The sequence below is a fragment of the Carettochelys insculpta genome, chromosome 10 (assembly GCF_033958435.1).
Source record: "Carettochelys insculpta isolate YL-2023 chromosome 10, ASM3395843v1, whole genome shotgun sequence".
In the NCBI taxonomy this organism is placed as follows: Eukaryota; Metazoa; Chordata; order Testudines; family Carettochelyidae; genus Carettochelys; species Carettochelys insculpta.
In genome coordinates this window covers 5802783-5829304 of record NC_134146.1, presented here as the reverse complement: position 1 = coordinate 5829304, position 26522 = coordinate 5802783, and the positions used below count along the sequence as shown (strand labels likewise).

Sequence of the window (26522 nt, the reverse complement as noted above, 5' to 3'; positions counted from 1 at the left end):
ACTGATGGGGTGAGGGAGGCGGCTTTCCTTTTATGGGGCCCGGATGGTCCCTCCTGCTGCGGCCGCTCCGGCACATCTGGCTGGAGGGCCTTGTCGAAGAGCAGCATTTTAAGCCGCATCTCCCTGTCCTTCCTTGCTCTGGCTGTTAGTTTTGCACAGAAGGAGCATTTCTGCATGACATGGGACTCCCCCAGGCACCTTATGCAGAGACTGTGCCCATCAGACGCTGGCATTGCCTCTCGGCAGGACTCACATTTCTTAAATCCTGAAGAGGACATTGTTGGTGAGTCTTTCAGTTGTTAACGGGTACTTAGCACCTTCTCTGTGCTGTTTTTCCCCTTCTCCGATGGCCTGCCACGGCAGGAGGGCTGATGGCCCTAGGCTCCTGGCCTCCGGTGTTCCGCTTGTTACTGGGACTGGACTGAATGCCGTCCCGCTTGTTGTTATTTTTAAAAAACACACCACACACACTGGCTAACTTGCAGTAGCCTAAGAACTTGAAAACTTTGAAGAAAAAACAGTTAAAGCCATTGAATACGCTAACTTGGCCTTACCCTAGTTCGGATTCCGTCTGCAGCCGACGGCGGTTAAGAGGAACTGGCAGGGACCGGATCGTGCACGTGGCCAGGAGCGTGCAAGGGAGCGGCGCGCACCGGCGCATGCGCAGTCCGGCAGAAACAGCTTGGAAGATCCGATCTGCGGCGCCGGGCGAGCCCGACACCTATTGTGGAGCACCCACGGGGACACTCGAAGAAGAATACACCTTCCTGCCGAACAGCTCTAGCTTCTTAGCATCTTTATCCGATCCCCGATTTGTACCGAGACGCCTTCGACCTCTGCTGGGATGATTCGACCAAACAATTGGGCTGCGGTTGACTGAAGAGGAACTCCATGCCCTTGGCTGGGACGAAGTACTTCTTATCCGCTCTCTTGTTCGTAGGCGGAATAGAGGCTGCGGTCTGCCATATGTTAGTGCCTGACTCCATAATGGCTTCGTCCAGCGGGATAGCTATTTTAGATGAAGCCAGGGGTCTCAAATTTTTCATGAGTTTATGATGCTTCTCCTGCACCTCTGCTATTTGAATGTCCTGTGTGAAAGCTACTCTTTTGAACAATTCCAGGAACTGTTCAAGGTCATCCCAGGGGGAGACATCCCTGGGGGCCATGGCCTCATCTGGGGAAGATGAGGAGGAACCACTGGGGTAAGCCTCCCTCAAATCCTCTGGTTCCCGTGGTCGATGATATACTTGCTCCTTGGAGGACTGTGAAGGAAAGTCCTGGGATTCTGGACCCAACTCCCCCTGAGACAGCTGTGTTCCCGTCCCAGAGTGAGAGTGTACACGGGGGTATTGAGAAGCAGGGGAGGACCTGCCCCTGGATCTAGGCCTGCAGTGTCTGTGTTCAGCATGAGGACAACCATAGCAGGATGGGCAAAGGTCCGGTGATGGAGACCTGGACCACGATCAGAGAGTGTGCCCATGATGTCTGGGAGAGCGGGACCTCCGTGACGACATACGTAGTGGTGAAGCTGGTTTGATAGTACTCAAGGGGATCCGTGCCCAGAAATGGTGAAGGTGGCCCAAGCCACGGCAAAATTGGTTGGAGGAACGGAGAGGGAGGTCCTAGATAAGGCAGTGGAGTCACAGCCCGCCGGTGTGGAGTGTGTATCTCGGGGGTGTGTGTGGGGGTGTGTGTGGGGGGGGGCGCTAGGTGATAAGGGCAGCACAGCCCTGTCTGGAGATGGACTGTGGTGCCGAGCTTTTGCTTTTGCCTGGCCCCTCCCCTGCGGGGTGGGCACCGCCCCTTCCCGTGCCGGGGATCTCGGCCCAGTCGTCGGTGCCGCGCTCGGCCCAGTCAGCTGCAGTGCCGTGCTGGTAGCTTCCTCCGGCACCGGTAGGCTCCGTGCCAGGTGCCCCTGCGCCATCGGTGCCGCGGGGGCCAATGCCGCCTGCATCGGCGCCACCGATTCTGGTGCTTGCCTCACTGGCGCTCGCGGTGCCTTGTGTGTCGTCTGTTGTGTAATCGGAGGCTCAGCCTCTGCCACGTGCGCTGTTGCGCTGCCGCTTTCATGAGCTCGCGGCTGGGGACTCTGCGTTCCGCTCGTCCTGCCCGCTGGCAAGGATCGAGCCGGGGAGAGTTTCCTCCTCTTCTGCACCAAGGGGGTCAAAGAGGCTGCCTTCCTCTTAGGCAACCCAGAGGGCCCTTCTGCGTGAGGCTTCTCCGGCGGTTCCGGCTGGAGAGCCTTATCAAACAAGGGCATTTTGAGCCTCATCTCTCTCTTTCCTGGCCCTGGCTGTAAGCTTAGCACACTGAGAACACTTCTGGGTAACGTGCGATTCCCCCAGGCAGCGAATGCATTCACTATGCCCATTGGAAGCCGGCATAGCTTCACGGCATGACTCACACTTCTTAAACCCGGAGGAGGCCATCATGGTGAGTTTTTACTGTTAATAGGGTACGTAGCCAATAATCAGTGCTTTTTCACCCCAAACAACAATCACCGGTCTGCGGGGCAGCGGACGGCTTAACTAGCCTTCTTGTCCGCCCCTCTCTCCTTCATTCCTCTTCTTCCTGCTAGCTGATATTCTCTTTTTTTTTTTTTTTTTTAAAATAATAGTGACAAAACGAACTACACGTAAAAACAACTATCCTATCTGACTCTGGCTTTAGCCTGAGCGGATTACGTCTGCAGCTGATGGTGGTTGCGAAGGAACTGGCGGGGACCGGATCGCGCACATGGCTGGGGGCGTGCAAGGGAGCGGCGCGCATCGGCGCATGCGTGATCCAAGAGAAACTGCTAGAAGAATTCCGATCTGCGGCGCTGGGCGAGCCTGACACCTATTGTGGAGCACCCATGGGGACCACTATTTTAAGGGCTAGTCTGCTTTATTAGCCTGTAAACCTTGTGCTGTTTCTATGTGAGGATGGGTGTGAGAGATGCATCTGGAAGTGAGAATGTGAATGCTTACTAAGTTACCCTCTAAACCAGCCTGTTTGGACAGCAAAGACTTGGTGGCTGAAGAACAATGGGAACTGGATTCTACATCAATGACCCACCTGTAGAGGAAGATTCAGTGCTATCTGCAGGTGATGAGTCACACAAACCTAGGGCAGTGGGGAAGGATCAAACCAATCTGCCATGGACTGGTGACATAGTATCTGGGGCAGAGGGACAGAACCACAACACTACAGCTTTAGGTTCTGTTTATCTGGATTAATGCTCTGATGAGAAGAGGAACCCATCTCCACACACATCTAATCCAGCTGACCAATGAATTAGAGTGGGCAATCTTCGGTAACTACAAGGAACCACAGGACAGAATGTGTATGTGTGGGTATGCCTGTGAGTACACTATGTGTATTATATGCATACAAAGGCGCAGTATTCTCAATATCCTTCTGAAAACATCCTGTGTGCTTGTCAGCCTAAACAACTAAACTTTCTGCTTCCTCACCTGTACCGCACCACCTTACCTTAGCTTCAAAGAAGTTCTTGGCTCCTTTAACTCCCTCAGTAGAAACATCTATCTCCGAGAGTTTTGCCAGAGTCATCAGCCCACTGTCTTCCTCAAGCTCCCCAGCTGCAGCTTTATGGAAAATCAGCAGGAACTAGCAAGAAAAAGAGATCCACAAATATTCAAAGAGGTTTAGTTAGACACTTAATCCAGGTGCTACGTAAGAGCAGCAACTGACATGAACCCCAGGGTAACAGTCTGCAAGTACCACCACAGGAAACCACATTTGTCTATTTGCAATTAAGTTGCCTCCAGCCTTTTGAATCCACTACTGCACAGGGACAAGTCTTTACAGAAAGGAGAAGGGGCTTCCAACAGACCACAGCTTTGGCAGAAGTGTGCTTCACATAGGCCCTGTCTACACTAGCCCCTTCCTTTCAGAGGGGGCATAGTAATGAGTTGGGAAGATGCTTATGAGTCATTGCCATGAATATGCAGCACCTCTTTAGCATAATGGCAGCCACACACAATTAAAAAACATTGGTTTAGACAGGGGTGTTTCAGAAGGACTCCCCACCCCCCAACTTTGAAAGCCCCTTCTTCCTATTTGGTTTTAGGACTGAGATAACACTGACCTCCTGTTCACCAGTGGATGGAAGGCAAAGATTGCCAAGTGCACCCAAACCGATGCAAGCGCCCCGCATTGCTGTTTTAAACTAGAGCAAATAGGCCAAGATACCTTGCAGCAAAAAACAAACCAAGGAGAGACCTCACTGAGATGCCCAAGTTTCAGTTGAGAAAACTCATTTATATTGTAAGCCTCTGAAACCAGGATTTGTGATGCAACCAGTAATATATGCATCATTAGTCATGTTAAAGTACTGCTGTAATTAGATCACACCATTGCACTCTCACCTATTGTGCAGCCAAGCATTAGCTCTCACCTAGATTCATCCCTGTGGATGGGCCAAGCACTATGCTACCACTGAAGTCCAGTATGGAGAGGTTAAGTATCATGTAGGATCACGTGCACCTCCTCCACCAGCTGGGATTTCAAATAACAAATGTTAAAGGAGCCTCAGTTTTGTATTGCTTCCATTTAATGTTTGTTCCTATGCAGAGACTGCACTCTTCCACTAGGGGACAGCATATCCTCCGTATGCCAGCAATCTCAGCCAGCTCCTTTTCCTTTCTATCACTAATGCATTAGAAAAAACAAATTGTTTATTATTTCAAAGACAGCTGAGGAGAAGCAGACAGATGCTGCTGTTGGCCAGTTTGGTGGGCAGAATAACTACACTGCTTCTAAACTTGTCTGTTCTGGACCACAGCAGAGGATCCATGCAATGGCCCTCCCTGTAAGCTTAGTGTGCTTGAAGTAGAGCACACAGAAGGCAAGCTGTTTTATGGGGAAGCTTCTATCCTTGCCAAAACAAAATTTAAAATTAGTTAAGTTGTGGCCTCCACAGCCCACTCAAACTAAGATCTGCTTCCACTCTATTCAAATCTGTTCTGTCCCTGCAGTAGCCTCTTCTCCAAACACCTCAGATAGTGCTTTACTCTCTCAGACAGCCTGAATCCTCTGGTTGTGCTAGTATTAGTCAGCTGTTCCTCCTCACTGTTCCAACCACACCCTTGTAAGCCAAACTTCCTGGCATCCAAGAGTCTAGTGGAAACAAAGCAGCCATGATGTCCGTCACAAATGCAGTCCAGGGAAGGGTAGGTCAATGCCTGGAAACAACCACCCATGACCAATCACAAGGACATGTGCATCAATCAGCCTGAAACAAGGGAATCAGACAACATTCCCTCTTATGGAAGACTGGCTGTTACAAACAGGGAAAATATGCTGCTTTTCTAGCTACTCCAGCCAATAAAAGGCATAGGAGACTCACTCAGACAGAGAAAGGTTGGGAACATGGGATTACAGTGGCCATTTACCAGATGCTCATGTAAAGAAAAAGAGGCAAAGTGCTTAATATCAAGGTTTTTCAAGACTCTGCCGAGAGGCACAGAGCTTGGCACCCTCTTCCAACCTCATGAGCATGACTTGGGAGTTTCTATCCTCAACTGATATTTTTAGTGCTCCAGCAAACAGACTACTCTGTCAAAAAGCAATACTCCAGTTACACAGACCCAGACAGGTCAGCAGGCACTCTGCAAAGTGGCTCTGTAATCTTTACCTGTTGCATACATAGCACAAGCCTTGAGCCTAAAGGGGAGGTGTTTAACAAACTTAAGTGGAGAGGCACGGAGCCTTGAAACAAACTATGCACAGCAGGATACAAACAGCACCTTGGAAAGCTGACACTTCCCTGAAACCAGCTGGTAGATATGCAACTTGGTCAGAGTGACTGGAACATTTTACTCATGCAGGCAGAGTGGTGCTAATATGGGTTTTTACAGACACTAGATCTCGACTGAGTCAAGTCTTGCTGTTAAAGCTATTATCTGTTCTTTCCTTGGGGGTTGGGAAGTTTGAGCCTAGGCAACATAGTGGGGCCACATAAAAGTGAGGAGCAAAAACCACACCCACACACCATGCCACACAAAACCCTCACTGATATAGCCCCAACTGAAATGCCTCACTCCCCCTAGCACAAATTAATTCTTCTGGGGGGTGTCAGGGTAAGACCAAACATGGGGTGGTTCCAGGCTCTGTGTGGGAGGGAGCTGCTGGGGATCAGGTGAAGAGTGTGGATGGGAGGAAGAGTGCACGAGGGATCTAGGCAGGGGGCGGGGTGCAGCAGCAGGCTGGGATTGGAGGATCTGTGTGGAAGAGACTTAGAGTGCAGCAAAGGAGGTTAAGGTTGGACCTCAGAAAAAAAAAAGTTTCCACATTGTCAGGGTGATCATACACTGGAATAAATTGGCTAGGGAGGTTGCAGAATCTTCAGTGATGGAGATACTTGGAACAGACATCTATCAGGGATGGTCTAGATCATGGGTGTCCAACCTTTTGGCTTGCCTGGGCCACATTGAATGAAGAGGAATTGTCTCAGGCTGCATATAAAATATATTATATAGTTAATGTATATAAATCACATAGTAATGTTACAAGTTTACCATCTTGTGGGGCCACATTACTAGCTGTCCAGGGCCACACGCGACCTGCAGCCTGGACACACCTGGTCTAGATGGTGCTTAGATTGGAAAGGGCCTCAAGAGGTCACAGAATCCAGTCCAGTGTTCTACGATGGTAAGGAGTGTAAGTGGGCTGGAGGCAGCACCTCAGGGGGTTCAGGAGCAGGCTGGATGTGAGGAGACTGGAAGAGAGGGTGCACAAGCATGGTGGGTTTGGGCATGGCCTGGATGGCAGGAAGGGCACAGGAATAGGTTAAGAGTGGGAATCTAGGCAGGAGCAGGCTGCTTACCTTTGCCTCCCCAGTGGAGGTGGGGGGGGGGATGGGTGGAGAAAACCTACAACAGCAGCTCTGGGAAATCTTCCCTGGACCAGTTCTCTCACTGCTCCCAGGCACCATCCCCCAATTACTCTGACTGGCTGAAATGCCTATCAGTGCAATGAGGGAAAAACCTCCCTATGAAGCTGTGCTCTTCTCTCACAGTGCCAGGGGACGAGGAGCAGCAGTAGAGCCACTTCTTGACCCCACCAGGCAAGACTGGGGGCCAGAACTGGCCCCAACTTCCTGACTTTGCCCTGCAAAGGCTCATGGCTCCACATCCCCAACCCACCAAGGGCCATGTGCTGGAGAAGAAAGCCCCAGGGACCACATCCAAGCAAACTGCAATCCAGCTCCAGACTATGGGCTGGAGACTCCCCACCCCTGCACTGTAGAGGAGATTATGTTCAATAAAGAAGCATAAGTGGTTGAACCCGAGATTCAAGAGGAACTTTGTCGAGTTAATCAATGAGATATTGATAGATCCTTGACAAAAGGTCATAGTCCAAGTGAACGTTATTAACCAACATGCCAGTCCGCTGAAACAGGAAGCCAGTTTAATAAGAATAATTTCCAGACTAGGGAAGTAAAATAGTTTACACCATGGGAATTACAATTTCTTCTAGTAACTGTGCAGGGGTTAGCCACTGTGGGAACACATAGGAGGGGGCCAATGATTAGCAACTACGGACTCCCACATATCCTGTGACATGCTCCTCCGCTGCTAGTGGTACACAATCAACAGATGCAGGGGTGTGCCACTGACCTGGGTTTGCTCTTAATGTTCTCATGGACCTTCTGCTCTTGTAGCCTTGCCTGCCTCAGGATTGGCTCTGTACAGCAGTAATCACTGAATTAGCAATCAACAATTGTTGTTTGTTGTCAGTTCTACTACCTTTGCACATCACAGCATCCGCACCTTGTAAGGAAATAATCCACTTTCTTCCAAGAGACATATGGGCTTTTATGGGGATGAATTGGATTGAAGGGAATATGGGTTTTTATGGATTGGGATTGGATTGGCGGGTAGATTAAAGTACACAGCAGCTACCCTTTGTTACCTCTTGCAGACTACAGGGATCTTAAGAACCATGTCCTCAAGTTTTCTAGCAAAACCAAGGAAAATCCAGTCAAGACAGGTAGGTAAAGGTACAGCAAGTTTGAGAAAATGCTTATTTGTTGTTCTGTTACACGGGGACACAGAATCAGGCACAGCTAAACTAGACCCATACATGCACACGTGCTCCCCACTGCAACCTGTTTAAACAAAGAGTGCTGTTGTCCGCCAAAGTTTGCCAAGAACCAAAGAGAAATTTATCACTAACACAGTAACATGGTTCCCATCCATCTATTCGCAGACTATCAGCAGAAGGGAAGCACAGCTGGACAAAGCAACAACAGATTCCATTTCATTTGTCAGTGGGAGATGTAGCCAATTGCTCGATCAGACAATGCATATGAATGATATGGAAAACGTCAGTTGCATTTGCAGCTAGGTAAGAAAAGCTAGCTAAGCAAATATTCCAGTCCAGGCCATGAGCAGAAAGTGTAGTTTACAAGCTGGGGTTCATCTGCCCAACATGTAGATTATGGTACAATTTTAGAGGGCCTCTGACTAAACAATTTCACTCTTTAGCCATAATTTTGCATGTGACTACATGACTCAATGCTGCCAGCTTCTGTGCACAGTATTTCTAGTGCTGGCAGAAATTCCCCAGAATGGTCCTTTATGACTAACAGAGGAGGCTGCTGAAGTCATCAGGATCTCAGGAAGCTGAAAGTAGGAAGTTGCCATTTTTGCTGTGTCAACAGTACAAAGAGGGAACTTACTCCAGTAGGCAGAAGGGACATGGGAGGCTGCATCAGTTCATTTTAATTATGGCAGTGGTTTCCACATGAAGCCAGCAGCTTTTTTAAGTCTACACACTTGCAAAATTAGGCCCTAACAGAAAACCAAAGAACCAACATTCCTGTTAGAAGAACTGTGGCCTCTCAAGCTGTCACTTTCATGAATGTGTAACTATCAGAAGAGGTAGTGTCATCCCAGCATGGTATCTGTGCAGCTTCCATTTCTTGTCCTCACCCACCAGTCTGCTCTAAAGTCCCAGATGTGCTGTTGTACTCCACCAAACTCCTTGGCACTGTACAGAATTCTCAGGCTCCACTGACTGAGACTCTAAAGAAAAACCAGTTCATTAGAAGATTGGCATGCTCTCTCTGCCCCATAGCCACTGCTGACCTCAACTCAGACTGACTTCTCTTTCCAGCTAGTGGTTCCGGCAAGCATTAGTAATTCCCTGCTGTTTAACGTGTTTGTATCGTTGTTGTGACATCACAGCCATCTTAAAAGAAGTTCAGATGCAGCTGGTACCATGTCCTGTTCACAAGCATCCAGCTATGTGCTTTGGGTCAGCTGGCAGCATGCTTGCCAAGACACTATCACTGGTCCAGCAAGCCACTTTTCAGAGTGCACAAATTGATGCTGGTGAGTAATAGCAAAGTGGGAGTCGCTTAGGTGAGAGTCTTCCAGAAAGCTTCACCTCCTCTGCTTGATAGAGTACTTAAGCAGCCTCTGACCAGTAACTGCTTACATAGCAGATATTAAGCTAGCACTTCTTACATAAGCTGGGATTTCACTCAGTGAAACTGACCGTGAGTGAAGACAAAGCTGTTAGGGTAAGCCTGTTCTGCCCAATGATGGTAGAACGCTTGGGCATCACAGCAAACGTATGCCGATGGGGTGCAAAAGGCTTGTGCTGTAAGCATGTGGTTACGGATGTCATACAAAAGACGTTCCATCAAAGCCAAACAACATAGAAGTGAGTAGGCAATATTTCAGCATAAAAATTAATACTCTAAAGATGCCCCACTCATTAGTTTCCTGCTTCTCCCACTTCATATGTTCCTGTAGTTTCACAACAGCTAGCCTTTTCCCACAATACACCCACAGATCACCAGGCTGCTCTACTTCTCAGCCTTTGCCACAGGAAGAACTGATGTTTTACGTTAAATCAGTGACCAACTCATTTGCAGTGTTACGCTCTCAGTGGGTGTGATGGCACCCAAGTCTCTGTATACAGTCAGGTGTGTGTTTAGAGCTGGGGAGCAAGTTTAGGATTTGAAAGCAGCACACTCAGGATGTGCTAGCACTAAGCCAGTACATGTGAATAACAGTTGCTCATTTCCTCCTCTTCCCTGATCTCTGTTCACGTCCTTCGCCAGCCTAGCAAGCAGCTGTCTGCACTTGGTTGATGCTGCCCTCATCTACTCATACTCTTTCCTACCCAGCTTTCTGCATCTGTTCTTGTCTAGCTGCTGCCTGTCCTGTGTTCACACCCCTTTCACACAGCAGCTGCCAGAGCTCCCTGGCACTTCTGAATTGAAGATTACTGGTCTGAACAGTTGAGGATAGAGTTTTGGTTGTGGAGACAACAGAAATCCCATTTGACATGTTATCTGTCTGCTGCAGGCAGAGCAGGGCGCTGTAAGTATTAACCCTTTTAGGGGAAGAGAAGGCAGAAGAAAGATCCCAGAAACAAGACAGCTCTGTGCAACTGATCAATATGTTCCATTGCATGCAAAAAAGGGACAGATATAAGTATACTGGGTGATGCTTTTTCTCAAGTCAACATTAACTGCTAAATCGTTAGGCTTCAGTTATACTCACACAAATGAAACTGTTCCCATCCAGCTCAGAGCTGTGGTAAGTGTGTTAAACCACATTATACACAGGGCCTGAGGTAAAGCTCATTAAGCTTGCAGACCTATGTGTTGGCAGAAATTTAAAACTAAAAACAAAGTTACCCAAGTAACAAACTGGCTTGATTATATATTGTGTTCTTTTGACAACTCAACTATGCAGAGTTTTAAAATACAGTGCACAGAATTGATCTGGCACACAATTCCCTGGGAATAAGGAGTCTCCTCTTCTTTCAGTTGCACCACGTTTCAAGCAAGAGTCTGCCTACTTCTCTCTTTTTAAGCCTGAGGTAGCTTGATAGGCTGTGTGATGGTGGGGGCACAGTCATCAGGGGAATGTTGACCAGGCTAAAAGGAGGAAAAGAGATCTAGTACAAGCCTATTCAAACTAATAGTGTTCCCTACTGCTACTGCCTTGGATATGCAACCTCACATTAGATACTTCTTTGCTGCTCCTTACCTCACGAAAGCTGAGCTTGCCATCAAAATCCTCATCCACTTCCTTGATCATGTTTTTCAGGCCCAGATGGGTCTGAGGAGCTCCCAGTTTCTCCATCATCAATTTCAGCTCCATCAGGTCTATATAACCATCCTTTCCAGAGTCATACCTAGAGGGGACAGTAGGTAGAGATCAGCATCTGTCACACACCCTGCTACACTGGACAAGAAAGTTTTCGAAGTTTAGTTTTACAGCATAGGTAAGTGAAAGTCTCACTCCTGACACTCCAGGGAATGAGCTCTTAGCACATGCCTCCAGCAAATGGGGGGTGAAGACAACACACCTGTGGACAGACACACACCCCCACCCCACAACTTAGCCATGCTCAGAAACATGGTGACCAAGCCAGCTGTTGCAATCTGGTAAATTTGGGGAAGTCACACAAGGCCTTTGAAATCTGCTTCCTATCCCGGGGGGGGGGGGGGGGAGATTAGTCTGTAGGGAAAAGTGCAGAACTGACATTGAAGCAACTGTGAAAGAAATATGAAGAAGTGAAGAAATAGGGAGGAACCCATACCACAGCTCACGGCCCTTTCCCATTCAAGTAGATGGCAGGATAGGGGCTTACCATGGACTTCAGTGTAAGGAGGAGTGGTACGTTTTGGGAGATAAACATTCACTACCCCCTAGCCTGCACTTAAAAACTTAATGTTATTTGTCCTTTAGAAGGGAACAGCAAAGAAATAAAGTGTTGATGGATGAACAGACTTTCAATCAAGGCAACTGAAGATCATACAGCTTTTCCCTCCCCACTGATCTTCCTTATACCTCAGGAGCCACCTTCACTTTTCTCCTCTCCTGGAGGAGGTAACGATTAAAGCAATAGAGGCGATACATGAATTCTAGCAGAGAGAGAGAAAAAAAAAAAAAAAAAAAAAAAATGAAGAAATGAGCTCTAATGTTTAACGAGCAAATCAGAGTATCTCTGCTAGTTGCAGCATTGGCTGGCTGACAAGAGCCCAGCATTGCTGAGGACAGGGATTCAGTGGTTTAACTGTGATAAGACACCACAGAAGAATGGCAGGAGCTGGGCAAGTTTCCTAAGTGGAAGGAAGAGGGGAGGAGTCTGCCTGTGAGCCATGTCCTTCCTCCGTCCACCCCCATATATGCCACTCCCAAATCCATTCTCCGGTTCACTCCCTTCAAATATTTCAGAGTTCTTTGATGGCTTCAGAAAGGAAACCCCAGTCAATTTTTAATACAGTTCCCTCTTTCTTCACAGAAAGCCAAATATTTCAAGAAGCAGCATTCTAACAGAAGATATATACCATCAATATAGGATATATAAAAAAGTCAGATGCTTGCAGCACACCTGCTGAGTTGTTCTTGGGAAACCAGTATTCTGCAGAATACGGGTTCTACTGTATTACCTGTCTTGGTATTAAGTATCATAGCAACAAAATAGGATTTTAAATGGATATATTATTTTCCAAGCAGGAAGAGGTGGCGCACTAACTGGCAAGGGGTCTGGTATTTCTCCTCTGTATCTAGAAAGCAGCTCTAAGTATGTTGTTCAAGCCCAGATCAGAGCATCCAGTCCCATCTCCATGTCATGTATGTCTAAAGCCTGTCTAGAAATAGGACTGGAATTAATATTCTCCATTTGGATTCCAGACATCAGATACGTGAACTTTTAACACCTCATTTAAGGCAAGCTGAAGTAGAAGGAAGACACATGCCCAGAGTTCTTCCATTCTTCATGAATATGGACTGCACAATCTCCTTCTGCCAACAACTCATTTAGCAGTTAGCAAGTTCTCCTCCTGTTGGACACTGTAAAGTCTTGCATATTGCCAATCTTGCCAGGCCTGTAAATATCACTACAAGAGGGAGTCTACATATCATATCTAGTAATCTTTGATTATGAATTAAATATTTGTTTCTAGATTAGGGTCTTTATCCTTAGCTGAAAGGCATTTTCCCCAAGGATGAGCACACCAATGGTGATGCGGAATAAAGCAAGACAGCATTAGCAGCCCTGAATTGTTCACACAAGCTTCCTGAAAATGTGAGCTACATAGCTCCAGAAGAATATGTAGTGTACACTTCACAATCATTTTTGTCTAAATTAGAAGTCTCACTACCACAACCCCAGATGTAGTAGAGATTTGACTCAGGTTTATTTGATGCATGAGAAAGCTAGTGTAACAGCTGTGACCGCTGGTGCCATCAGTGCTTTTACCCCCTCAGTGTTTTAAATCAGCCTTATGATCACCAGGCTGGCCCTGAAGGGGTTAGTGAACCCTATTTGGGTCCTGGAACCATCAAGCACAGTTTCATGGCACAGTCCTTTCAGCAAACGGGCAGCACAAAGCCAGGATTGTGAGAAATTAGGTCTTGTCAGTAGTGGGCTGAGATAGCAAAGCAACATTGTACCAGTAGCACAATAGGTGTTCAGTATACAGAGCCAGGTCCAGTCTTCAGAGCAGGGCTTTCCACAACAGTTTAACCTTTGGATTTTCTATAGCCGCTCTGCTTTCATTTTCCTGGGAGCAAGGCAGGAGATATTAAAACAAACAAAAACACAGCTCAGAACTACAGCATCGGAAGGCATTCCTACTTACAGAACCCTCTGAGACCCAACACCAATAGTTATGAACTTTACAGCAGATTTCATAGCTGGCAAGACCATTTCCAGAGAGGGATTGATGGTGGGGGAAGGTAACTTGTTCTTCCAACTTGAACTTTTCATTCTATAGGATCTATAATGAGTTTTCATCTTGGACTACAAGCATACCACCCACCCACCCAGTCTTAAGATACAATAATATAATCTTGGAAAAGTTACACCAGTACCACAGGATTATGCTGTTTAGGAAAGAGGCCTAAGAAGCATGTATCCTTGTGTTCCACTGAGGCCTCTGGTGCTGACATTAGCCTTGAGGGGGGAGGGTAGAGAGGGAGGGATATGATCAGCTGAAGTTCCAGTTGTCAGACCTCAGATTTGAAAGAGATGAGGCAGGACCCAGGGCAACCCCCACACTGTACCCATACAGAATCAAGTAAATAGCCTTGCTCAGAGCAAATGCCATCCGACTGGTGTGGGAGACACCCATGCAATTCCCCAAGCCCTTGTGTCGATTGTTATGGACCTGGGGAGTTTGTGAGCCTGACAGCAGTGCCAGAGATACTATTCCTTTCTAGAGACATGTCATCACTTCTGCCCCACACCTTCAGCATCTGTTTCTTGCCAATGTAGATGCACCCATGTGGCTATACTACTTACCACTTCCCTGCTAGTCCCATCAGAGAGACTGTAAATCTGACTCACCTGGCTGCTTTGTCTGAGTAGAGGCCTACCAGAAGGAGCAACAGATCAGCAAGGTACAAGCGCTACGCCCATGTGGGCGACGTGATGGTGGCAAAGGGAAGGAAACGGAGAGGGAATAAGAAAAGATGAGTCTCCTACACTGAGAAACTAAGACTAACACAGCTATCTCACTGTCGCTACACCAAGAAAGTTAATGTAGTACTGTGAAAGCAAGAGGTATGCAGCAGAGCCACATGGTACTTCCCACTGCGAGGCTGAGTGTTTCACTTTACAACATACACAGAGAGTTTAAAACTAAGTCCCTATCAGCTTACACACGGAACAGGCTTAATTGGCACATGGAAAGAATGCTGAACCCTCACTTCCCTTGCCTGCTCCTGTTAGGCTTAATGTGAACTAGGGGGCATTGCCTCCTGAGCCCCCCAAAATTCCCCAGTGGAGATATAGCCTGGAAGACAGGAAACAAAATTCAATTCTCAGCTTCACATCTCTCCCCTGTAGCGCTGGGATGCCGTTTGCCCATGCTAAAAGATTGTGCCAAGGTTAGCTGTAAGGCTGAGACTCTCCAGAGAGTTTGTCAAAGTCTAGAAGGAATAGATAATGGCTGAGACAGTGTTCCTCATGGTTAAAATAAAGAGCTAATTAGGTCACAGATAATAATTAGTCTCAGTTGCAGACTTCTTCTTCCTTCTGCCAGAAGAGCATACAGTAGTTGTCACATTTAAAGCCCTTGTCTACATTAAACACTGGTGGGTCAGTTTTAAGGATGTAAAAGCCTGTTTAATTGGTTAATGGGTTAGATGGTAGCCTAACCCCGGGGTTCCCCTTTTCTGTAAGGCAGCACACTTCAAGAGAGACAAAATTCCACAGCACACCTACTGTTTTCAGCTGAATTGATCATAAGTAAGAGTCACATTTAACTTTCAGTTTTACTCTGGTTACCATCGTACTAGAGAGGTTTGCAACATAGTGCATACAACAAGCTAAACAAGGATCAAATGCATTAATGTTTCACATCCATCAGAGAATACACCCTCTTCCGCAGCAAAGAGACATTTTCCAAAATCTGCTCAATGCCCTGCTGGGGATGTTGAGTCCAACAAGTAACCACTGAAAGTAGTCCCCCTCCCCACCACTCAATTGGAGCCAGGATATAGCATTTAAATCTTGTCCCAGCTCCAACAGGCTCCCACCCTCCCCCTTGCTACAGCAGGGAGTGGTGGTAGACTTCCCACCACTCCACGCAGGCCAGGAAGCAGCAGTGCAGCTGCTGGCTGGCATCAACAGGCTCCTGCGGGGCTGGCATTTCCCCTCACAGTAGCTCTGCAAAGAATCACTGCTGACGGGAAATTGTCCAACCCCATGCCAGCTGGGACTCAGGCAGCCTTGCTGTTGGAGCTGCAGCGGGAGCAGGGCTGTTGATTTCCTGCTCTGCAAAAAGCCACAGCAAGGCAAATTGATGGTGATGATGGTTTCATGTCACACTTGGACAATTCTCACAGCACACCAGTTGAAAACCCAGTGGCCTAACCTGCCATTTTGCTAGTTAACCAACTGAAGAGGAGGGTGGCTGGGGAGCCTCCTCCAGCTCAGCCTTGGGCAGGGGTACTCCAATGGGACTAAAAGTAGTCTGTCCCCAATGCCCCAAGACCCGATAAGTTAAATCTTCAGAAGTTAGGAAATCAAAGAATAAAAAAAACTCACTGCTGACACTCATTGACTACCACTGAAGTTTGGGGTACACGATACCTAGAGCAAAACACCATTATGTCAATAATGCAGGTGTCCTTAGAATGACTCAAAGTGAACGATAGGTATAATCTAATAGGGCAATCCCGTTCCTATGTTTGAATTAAAGTAGGAGCAAGAACTCCTGGCCTTCATGTCCCAAACAATAAAATGCATTTTTTCCCCCCACTTTGCAGGCCACATCTGAACCTGGAGAGCATGCAGCCAAACTTCGGTTAGCATTTTGGCAAAAAAATTAACATTCAGCTGGAACACTTCACGTGTTTAGTGGTTTCCACCTAAAATCTAGATAATTAGCATTCAAATACTAATTCTACACTGCACACTTGCACGGGATCTCTGTTTAATGGACTATTTTAAAAACACTGCTCCTTTGCATACCCTGCGTATAAGTATTCCTGTACATTCCACTGTGTCAGAGAATTACACCTGCTGGTTATCCCAGACTTGGGGCCCTAATATGCTCTCTTTAAACTGAAGAGCCCAACTCCAATTTGCATCTTCAAAAGTCTCCTGCAGGCCAGCTCCCTTCCTATTTATAATTAGTAATGAGAGGGCAGCCAATCCATATAAGGAAACATTCCTGTTGCAATTACAGCAGTTGCTTATGCAGGGTACATAGGTCTGTAATTTGTAATCAGTGGCCATTTATCTATGCAGCTGCACTAAGGCAGACCACGAACAAAACAGGAGCAAACCAGAGCTTGAACAGGGACAGGATTGCTTGCACACTCAGGCACCAGCTCTCTCATACAACGACAGAGAGCTAAAAGATGACAGTTTCCAGAGAATAGCAATTAGCGGGCAAGGCAGGGACATCAGCAGTCTGCTGGACAGCGCACAGAGCGGGATACAGGAAACCTGGATTCCATTCCCAGCTATGCCTCTAACGTGTGACGTGAACTTAAGATGAGACACAGGGTGACACGAGTTCTCTCTTTGGTGTTGCCATGAATAATGAGAAGGAGAGTCTTCCCAGTATATTGATCAAGCACCTTGCCCAATGGGGTCATGATTTTCATTAAGACCCCTAGTACCTACTGTAAAACACAAATACTGAATTGTTTAACAACTTCCTTCTATGCGCATTAGAAGATCAAAGCAAGGCAGCAGGGCCAAGCAGCATGTGACCAGCCAGCTACCCAGAGGTCACTGATACCACACAAGCCATGCTCTGGGAGCCCACATTTTGTGTATTCACCTAGATTGGGGGCAGGGGGGGTGCAGTTTTTTTTGCAGAAGAGGCAATACACTCCTTTCTGTCTACTTTGGCCACTTCGTGTTTCAGGAAGGAGAGGGACTATATAGGTCAGGGCATCTGCAACAGATTCTGAAACCCATGATATGTTCCTCTTTACATGCTAAGCTTTTAGCACACATCAACTCATTGCAAAGATCTGTTGCAAGTGGTTTCTAACCTGCTCTTAAGAGATTATTATATTGCTGAAGATTAACAACCTATGCAGCAGTAAGTAGGGCTTAAAGCAACTCAGTTTTGTAGCTCCAGCACTAGAAAGGCACATTGGGGTGGGGGGGAGAAAAATCACAACAGATCTTCCTCCCCATGTTTTTGGGAATCATGTATTTTAACCCCCTTGAGATGGGCAGTGTCTGTGTCCTTCCCTAGTGCTTAATAAAGCTGACTGAATAGGCCTGGACACTGAACTTCCCCCTTATGGCCTTCCCACTCCCAAACAAGGTGCAGCATCTGGATATTGGCCATGGGGAGATCCCAGCATTGCCAAGGACACACCAAAAGTAGTCCAGGTTTGCATGTTAGTATTATGCAGGATGGAACCTGTATAAACTTCCTCTTCCATTAAAAAGAGCACAGTATCAAAGGCTAGCAGCCCGACCTCATCTTTCTATCTTCCCTACCTCACCTCAAGCTAGGCTTGGCCTGTGGTGTCCACAGGCGATTTAGACAGAACTTTTTATAAAGCTCACCAGCACTCCACTTAACTACTCTTGTAGTCAAAGCGTTTGTTTATGGAGACTGTTTAGAGTTGGCCATGGCAATTTACATTTAGATTAAATCTTCATTTTGAAAAGGGAACTCCTTGTTATTTCCCACCCCCCCATTTCCTCTTTCTTCAAAAGGAAATTAGAGCAGCAGTAAGAGAAAAACTTGACTACATTGTGTTTCAAAGTATGCAAAGCTAGTGAAAACCCATCTTGCAGCCAAGGAGAGCGTTAATAGATTCCACGTCCGAGAGCTCATTTAGAGACAACTCCACTGAAATCCTTACATGTCTGTCAACCCACAAAGCCCAAAATAAAAGTCATGCTTCACTTTTACATCCCAAGACTGAGTGAAATGTACATGATGCCCTGTTTTTAAAATAAAGGGGTGCCTTAGATTCAGGCCACCAAATGGGGGGGGGGGGGGACAATTGCCCCAGGGCTCAGCACTTCAAAAGAACTCAAGGTTCCCAGACACCACTACTGTTCCTACTATGGCAGCCAGAGCCATGGGCCCTTTAAATCCCCCCAGAGGATCGCGCTGCACAGCTCTGAGGGCTGGCTAGACTGCTCCTAGTCCAGCCCCTTCTGGCTGAGGACCCACCCTTTCTGGGAGAAGGGAGCCTCAGCAGGCTGGAACAAGAGGGGCATGTGTGGAGATGGCTCTGTTTCTCAGGAGGGTTGGCAGAAATGGTTCTGTGGGAGAGAAAACCCCCCACACAGCCAGCCAGCCAGCCAGCCAGCAGCTGCTGGCTTCCTACACTGTCAGAGTACTCCCCTTTGAACAGTGCTAGCTTAGAACATCAGGTCAGTAGTCCTTATACAGATGCACAAGCCAGGACAGTGGTTACTTTAAGAGACACCCTAGGCAGTACAGGGCTACTCTGCAATTAGCAATAGCTCTTGGTGCCAGACTACATACTTGGCTACACAATTCTCGTTGTAAGTTAAAGTGTATTGCTTATTTGTTCGGGGGCTCAGCCACTTCAACACTGTCAAGTATCAGAGGGGTAGCCATGTTAGTCTGGATCTGTAAACAGCAACAAAGGGTCCTGTGGCACCTTATAGACTAACAGAAAAGTTTTGAGCATGAGCTTTCGTGAGCACAGACTCACTTCATCAGATGCTGGTCTTGGAAATCTGCAGGGCCAGGTATAAATAAGCCAGAGCAAGGGTGGGGATAACAAGGTTAGCTCAGTCAGCAAGGGTGAGGCTTACTACCAGCAGTTGATCTGGAGGTGTGAACACCAAGGGAGGGGAAGCTGCTTCTGTATTTAGCCAGCCATTCACAGTCTTTGTTTAAGCCTGAGCTGAGGGTGTCGAATTTGCAGATGAACTGTAGCTCAGAAATTTCTCTTTGGAGTCTGGTCCTGAAATTTCTTTGCTGTAGGATAGCTACTTTTAAGTCTGCTACTGTGTGGCCTGTGAGATGGAAGTGCTCTCTTATGGGCTTTTGTATATTGCCATTTCTGATGTCTGGTTTGTGTGCGTTTATTCTTTTACGTAGACACTGTCCAGTTTGCCAGCAATGCCCCTCTGCTATATACCGCAGACAAACTGGACAGTCTCTACAAAAGCCCGTAAGAGAGCACTTCCATCTCACAGGCCACACAGTAGCAGACTTAAAAGTAGCTATCCTACAGCAAAGAAATTTCGGGACCAGACTCCCAAGAGAAATTTCTGAGCTACAATTCATCTGCAAATTCGACACCCTCAGCTCAGGCTTAAACAAAGACTGTGAATGGCTGGCTAAATACAGAAGCAGCTTCCCCTCCCTTGGTGTTCACACCTCCAGATCAACTGCTGGTAGTAAGCCTCACCCTTTCTGACTGAGCTAACCTTATCATCCCCACCCTTGCTCTGGCTTATTTATACCTGGCCCTGCAGATTTCCAAGACCAGCATCTGATGAAGTGAGTCTGTGCTCACGAAAGCTCATGCTCAAAACTTTTCTGTTAGTCTATAAGATGCCACAGGACCCTTCCTTGCTGTCACTTCAACACTAACATTCTACCAGATCCAGCCCACTCCATCAGAACACTTAGGCACAGAGCAGGTAGATACTTAAAGCAGATTGGGGCTGCACCATGCAACTCTGCTGCAGACCTCAGGAGGGGGAGGCTTTGTATGCCACCCACTCCCCCAAGCAAATCTGTTTCTGGCCAATAGGAGATCAAAAAATTTTGTTGGGAGGGGGAGCAACACATGAAGCCTCCCCACTGCTTGGTATTTGGAGTGGAGAGCCACATGGACCAGGCTTGACAGATCTGGGGCTGTAGCAGGCAGGGAGCCTGCCTCACAGGGTGGCTGGCCAGGAGCCTCCTAGGTATGCATCTCCCAGCCAAAGCCTGCCTTTGGCATCCTAGGTACTCTCTCATCCAGGTCACCAACCAACCACTCTGCATCTCCCTCTCCCAGGTCACAAGTCCCTCACAGACCCTGAACCCTCTCCTATATCCCTCCCACAGGGCAGAATCCTTTCCTGCACCTAATACCGCCCCCCCCCCCCCAATCCTGAATCCAAAACCTCTGTCTCAGACATGGCCCCTACTCTCTCCTGGATCCCAGTCCCCTACCCAGAGCTCCCTTCTGCACCCAACCCCCATCCCAGACCCTGCATCCCCCCACGTCTATAAAGTGCAGCCCTTGACCACTTACAGCAATCTTGGTGTGATGACGCTCCCCCCACCCCACAAAAATTATTTCCCACCCCTGCATTATTCCCTCTACTCTGAGTTTGTCCATTCAGCCATTGCTCTGAAGCCATCTGTTCAAGTGTCCTCTCTAGTCTCCTGGAAGTTGCATACTTTTTTTTTTTTTTTTTTTTTTTTAACCACACACACACACACGTTTACAAACTGCTGTTTGCAGACTCCAACACACTTAAAGTCTGTAATTCACATTCTAATCATCTCTTACTTGATGCTTGCTGCTAGTAGCACCATTCATGATACTGTTGAGTTGCTTTTTGGCCATCTACCCAGTTCCTCTGGTTTGAAGAATTCTAAATCTAGTTTGTCTTAAGTTCCTGGAGGCGCCTCAAGTAGTTTGTTCAACTGGTACCCAAGATGCAAAACAAACTACACAAAACTGGCTCACTATTAGCTAGCACTGAAGGCAACTTACCCTATTGTGCTTCCATAATGAAGATCTACTCCTCAGTTATGGTGATTAAGAGCATGGTCCAGAGTCCCTCAGTTTTGCACCTGAGTCCTTACAGTCTCAGGTTAGGTCTGCCCTACAAAGTTTTGCCAGCATAGCAATAGTCAGGAGTGCGAAAACTGCCTCCCCCCCTTGAGACAACTGATGTCACAATCCCCACCCCACCCCTACCATAGACAACTATGCTACCACAAGTGCTTCTGTTGCTATAATATACTTTGAGAAAATGGTGTTACGATGACAAAAGAAATACTTCTACTGGCATATGCCACCTCTACACTAGGGGGCTAGGTCAGTATAACTATACCAACCGTGCTTTTGTATTTAGACAAAGGCTCAGTCTTATGAGCTGGTCCAGAAGTTCCATTCCCTAACATCATCCCCAGTGCTGGTCTTATTGGTCTTCGTACTTATTTTTATGTATTTTACACATGCACATGCACCCTCCTTGCCAAATTTTCAAAAGCTGACCCTTCTCCAGAAAGATTGAAGCAACTGTGCCACCTCTTCAACCTGTATTGATGACCCAGTTCAAAGCAAGCACTTGAGTGAGAGCCACTGAAAGGCTCCACATAGTCATTCTTTAACTAACAGCACAATAAGCCATTGTCATAGCTTCTGTGTCAAAGCTGGAGCCAAGACTGGCATTGGCACTTGCTAGGACTACTAGTTCCTTCAGAAGACAGGTTGTTGACTGAAGGAATTTTATCAGGCAGTGTTTGCTTAGGCTCTTCATAAGTCACATGTGGGGTTGTTCCTTTGCTTCCACTAAGTTGTAACACCATCAGTATTTCTCCTCCCAGCTCCTGCCCCCTATTCAGGGTACACCAAAGTTTTCATTCATGGCTGTGCCTTAGAGGGAGGAGTTGTTCTGAATTAGCCAGGTTCTCCAAGATCAGCATGTTGTACCATTTTGCTACTTTGCAGCTTTACACAGTGGTGTTTCAAGGAAGCGATTTTTAGAGGCAAAGCTCTTCCCAAACTTCAGCCTCTGAAATAGCACAGGATGTGCCTCTCATCATACAACTGTTTTTCCCCCCCATCCTCCTTTTTATTAAGGCATTCCACCTCACTAACAGTGGTGCTACTACTGAGAGTCAGAATAGTGAGAGTTTGGGAGTGCATTTCAAATTCCCAGGGAAAAACCCACAGGGCTAAACAAAAAGTTCAGTTTGCATGCATGGCTTGAGCCTCACCATACTAGGAACTCTACTCAGCAGCTGAGCGCCACAGGCTGTGATTAGTTGCAGAGTAACTTGCACCAGTGTGGACACCACCCAAGTCCCCCTGATATGTACAAAAGAAAAATTTAAGGAAAGAGACAGCAGTTAGATTCCACCTATGACCACCATGGAAGAGAATTAGCAGCAGCTGCTCAACTTGGCAACCAGGTAATTTTTAAGCTAGAACTTTGTTCAGATTTCCAGAAATGAACACACAACTCTTGCTGAATCCCTCATGTTTTATATTCTAATTGTGTTGTTTGTCCTGTGTTATTTGAGCTAGAAGAGACTCATTATCATTCATTCCCACCTGGATTTTCTTTCATCTTCCCCTCACCAACACTAATTGGTTTAATTAGTGAACTGTCTCATCCAACTGGCAAAGGGGTCTTGTTTCAAAATAATGGTGACAAAAATAACCTATGCTATTCATGAAGAACTCCAAAGACTGTTACATCAGCAGCAGAATGGGATAAACCCCCCCACGCCATACAGTGCACAAGCAAAAAGCTAAAATACACACCCCACTTAAAATTCCCTGTAGATACCCTAGGTAGCTCCTACTCAACTACAACACCCTTTTGTAATATCACAATACAGCTTCCCTGTAAGCTGTATGCTTGTGTGGCCATGCAGGAGAATTTCAAGTGTCCCCCACTCCTCCAGCTAATTAGCAGAATGCTCACAGCTAGGTGATCTGTTTCTACTGATGGTGCACATTCATACATGCCTTGGAGCACAAATTTATTCTGCATGTGGTTGGAAAAGATTTGAGGGAAAACTGGTCAAAACTGATTGTCTATAGACATAGGCCCATCACGAATAGGTAAGATGGCAGAGCTGAAAGCAACAAAATTAAACACAACTGAAAGGCAAGAGGGGAACACAAGACAATAGTTGTAGGCAGGGCATTCTAAAAGTCCAGAAGATAAGTAGTGTGGGGGCTTCAAAGGACAGGCAACAACAAGAAATCTTGTATCTTGAAAGTGAGATGCTGAAAAGAAAGGAGGGGGAACTTAGAATGAGGGCAAGTAAGATTTGTAGATAGAATAACAGGTACAGATGGAAGAGAGGTAGACAACAAATAAGTATCAATTATTGAAGCAGGTTGGTGCAGTTTTCCCACTAAAAGAGGGACTAGGGCAGACAAGTGGGGAGAGGCAAGGAAGGAATCACATAGCAGATAAATAGCTATAATTGTAGGCGAGACATGAAAATTAAAGGTGGAATTTTGCACCCCTTGCAATGCAGAATTCTGCAGAAATCAGTGTCAGGCATAAAGAATTTTCCTATTTTGCCCCTCCACTTCATACAGAAACATTGGCTGCCACCAGACCCAGCTCACAAATAGAAGGCAAGGCCAGGGAGAGAGCAAAGCAACTGGAGAATTGCCATCAGCAGCAGTTCCTAGCACATCCTCAAGGAAAGTAGTTAGTGCACAGGAATCTCTATGCAACAGCATTGGCCATTTCACCCTCTCCAGAGGCCAGGAATCCAGAGACAGCATCTAGGTCAAGAGGGAACACTGCAGTTATCCTCAAAGGGGTGCTGAGCAAGGCTAGCTCCCAAGCTAAGCTCAGGAGGAGGAGAGGCAAAAAAAAGCAGGAAGGGGGTTTCTCTAACTTCACTCCTGGGTGAAGTTTTGGGTGTCTGTATTGCTTGCAGCTGTTTTAAAAAAAAAGTTACCAAATAATTGAAATGGGCACAACTGTATAGTTGGACATACAAAATTCACAGAACACTAAAGCATTCTGTTAAGAATTTGGCACAGAATTCCCCCAGGAGTAACTAAAGTTAGGAAAAGAAGGAACTGGATGGCTATGTAATAGCCACTCGGAGGAGAGAGTTAATCCTGTTAGAAGCTCAGCTTCCCAATTTTGTCCAGACAGTAGTTTGCACAGTGTTAAGTTCTTCCACCACCATGTTTTCAAGAATAAGAAAAACCAATCACAGCTTCCAAAAACTACACTGTAGAAGCCATTCATTGGGCCATGCTACAACAGCACTGACAACTGGAATATCAAGAGCACTAATAAAAAAAAGTTAGTCTTCCATGCAAAATAAAAGGCTCCACTGAGCCTGCTTTAGAGGTAAGCTAAAAGAAACCCACTAAAGAAACCCTTCATTTCAACAGTAAACGCCTAAAATTGCTTCCAGGCAACCCAAGAGTCACGTGCACCCACCCTTTCTGAAGTAAGATAAAGCCTTCTCCAACGAGCCACACTTTGCAGGAATCCGCAAAGCGGCCCGTTTGCAAACGCGAGAAGCCTGGTTTTCCAGAGAGCCTTTGAGCTGCTCAAACAAACGACAAAGCCTTTAAGGGGGAACAAGTTATATATAACTTCGCCGGGGCAAGGAAAACAGCGAAGGGTCAAGCGTTTCTGCTGCAACGTGACTTTTCTGGAACGAGCCAGAGGCAAACGCTTGGCCGACTCAGACGGGATTCGAGCAGCGGGGCGGGGGAAGAGAAGAGAAGAGTTTCGGACGCCAGTGAAAAGGCGCGAAGCGCCGCAGCCAACCGCTCAACAGCGGCCCCAGTCAGCCGAGCCCCGTTCGTTCGCGCCACCGGCCGCGTGCTCCGGGCTGCGAGACGGGCAGCCCCCCAGGAAAGCCTCGGCCGCACCCAGCCGGGTCTGTACGCCCCGCCCCGCGGCTGCTCCCCGCTAGCCCGCCCGCTCACCAGCGCCAACTAAAGGGGCTGGCCCCGGGGCACTCGCCCAGCCCGCGGCTAGGCGGGGGTCTGCTCACAGGCGGAACATCTGCTCCATCTCCTTGATCTGCCGCCGGCTGAACTCTTTGAACTCGGTGTAGGGGTTGAAGACCCGGGCCTGGCGCGGCTGGGCCGTGCCCTCGTTGATGTCCTGTCGGCGGCTCAGCTTGGCGCCCAGCTCCGAGTCGGCGCTGGCGAGCAGGGAGCTCCGGCTCTCATCCGGATCCGGCCCGTCCCCCCGGCCCACCACTGCCTCTGTCTCCTCCTCTGCGCTGCCGCCAGGCGCGGGTGCCGGGTCGCTCTCCTCCAGCTGCAGCCGGCGCTGCAGCTTCTGAGCCAGCTCGCTGGAGGCCATGGCCGGGCGCTCGGGACAAGCAGGAACCACCCCACGCTCGTGCTGCCAGGCCTGGCCCGCGCCCGGCCCTGAACTTTATCCCCAGCCCCGGCGGCGGGGCGGGGCGGGGCCCGGCGGGGCGGAGAGTTAAGGACGCGCCGGGGGTTCCCTACCCTGCCTGCCTGCCTGCGCCGCTCCGGCCACAGTCCCTCAGGGGAGATCTCTGCGCGCCTCCCTCACCCCTTCCTCAGGGGGCGGCCCGCTCTGCGCCTGCGCCCGCGTCCCTCACACGCCCTGCCTAGTTCACCTCACATCATCTCACCCCATCTCATCCCCTCACACGCCCTACCTAGCTCACCCCACATCATCTCACCCCACTCCTCACTTACCCCCTCACACGCCCTGCCTCGATCACCCCATCTCACTTCACCCCACCTCATCCCCTCACACGCCCTACCTAGCTCACCCCACATCATCTCACCCCACTTCTCACTTACCCCCTCACACACCCTGCCTAGCTCATCCCACCACACACCCTTACACAGCTCCGTTCTCTCGGCCCCGCCCCCCATGTACTCTCCTTAGCTCACCTCATCCCACTCCTCACCTACCCCCTCACACACCCTTCCTATCTCACTTCACCCCACTCCTCGCTTACCGCCTCAGGTCCTGCCCCACTCTCCTCCCCCCTCACACACCTGTCCACCCAGCCTGACCCCTCATGCACCCTACCTGGCTCACCTAACCACCTCATGCGCCCTGTCCTCTCAGCCCCACCCCCTCATGTACCCTCCTTAGCTCACCTCACCCCACTTCTCACTTACCCTCTCACAGACCCTGCCCCACTCTCCCACCCCCCACGCACCTGTCCACCCAGCCTGACCCCTCATGCGCCCTAACTGGCTCACCTCGTCCCCTCACATACCCTACCTAGCTCACCTCACCCTACTCCTCACTTACCCCCTCACATGCCCTGCCCTGCTTTCCAACCCCCTCACACACTCCATCATGCTGTACTCTCCTTCAACCCCATGCATGCCCTGCCCCTCTAGTTCTTT

General features: G+C 48.1%; 1 protein-coding gene across 4 annotated transcripts in view; it reads right to left on the bottom strand.

The window, feature by feature from the left end:
• The window catches only part of EFHD1 (EF-hand domain family member D1), a 33578-nt gene extending 7920 nt beyond the window's left edge, over positions 1-25658 (bottom strand). Inside the window, exons 1-3 of one of the 4 annotated variants that reach the window (XM_075004258.1) lie at positions 25638-25658; positions 11016-11163; positions 3475-3609 (exon numbers count right to left, since the gene is read on the bottom strand). In XM_075004258.1, the coding sequence (XP_074860359.1) occupies positions 3475-3609; positions 11016-11129 (249 nt within the window). In that variant the 5' untranslated portion in view covers positions 11130-11163; positions 25638-25658. The other 3 variants (XM_075004255.1, XM_075004257.1, XM_075004256.1) reach the window with 3 other exon arrangements.
• Between the last annotated feature and the right edge of the window lie 864 nt (positions 25659-26522).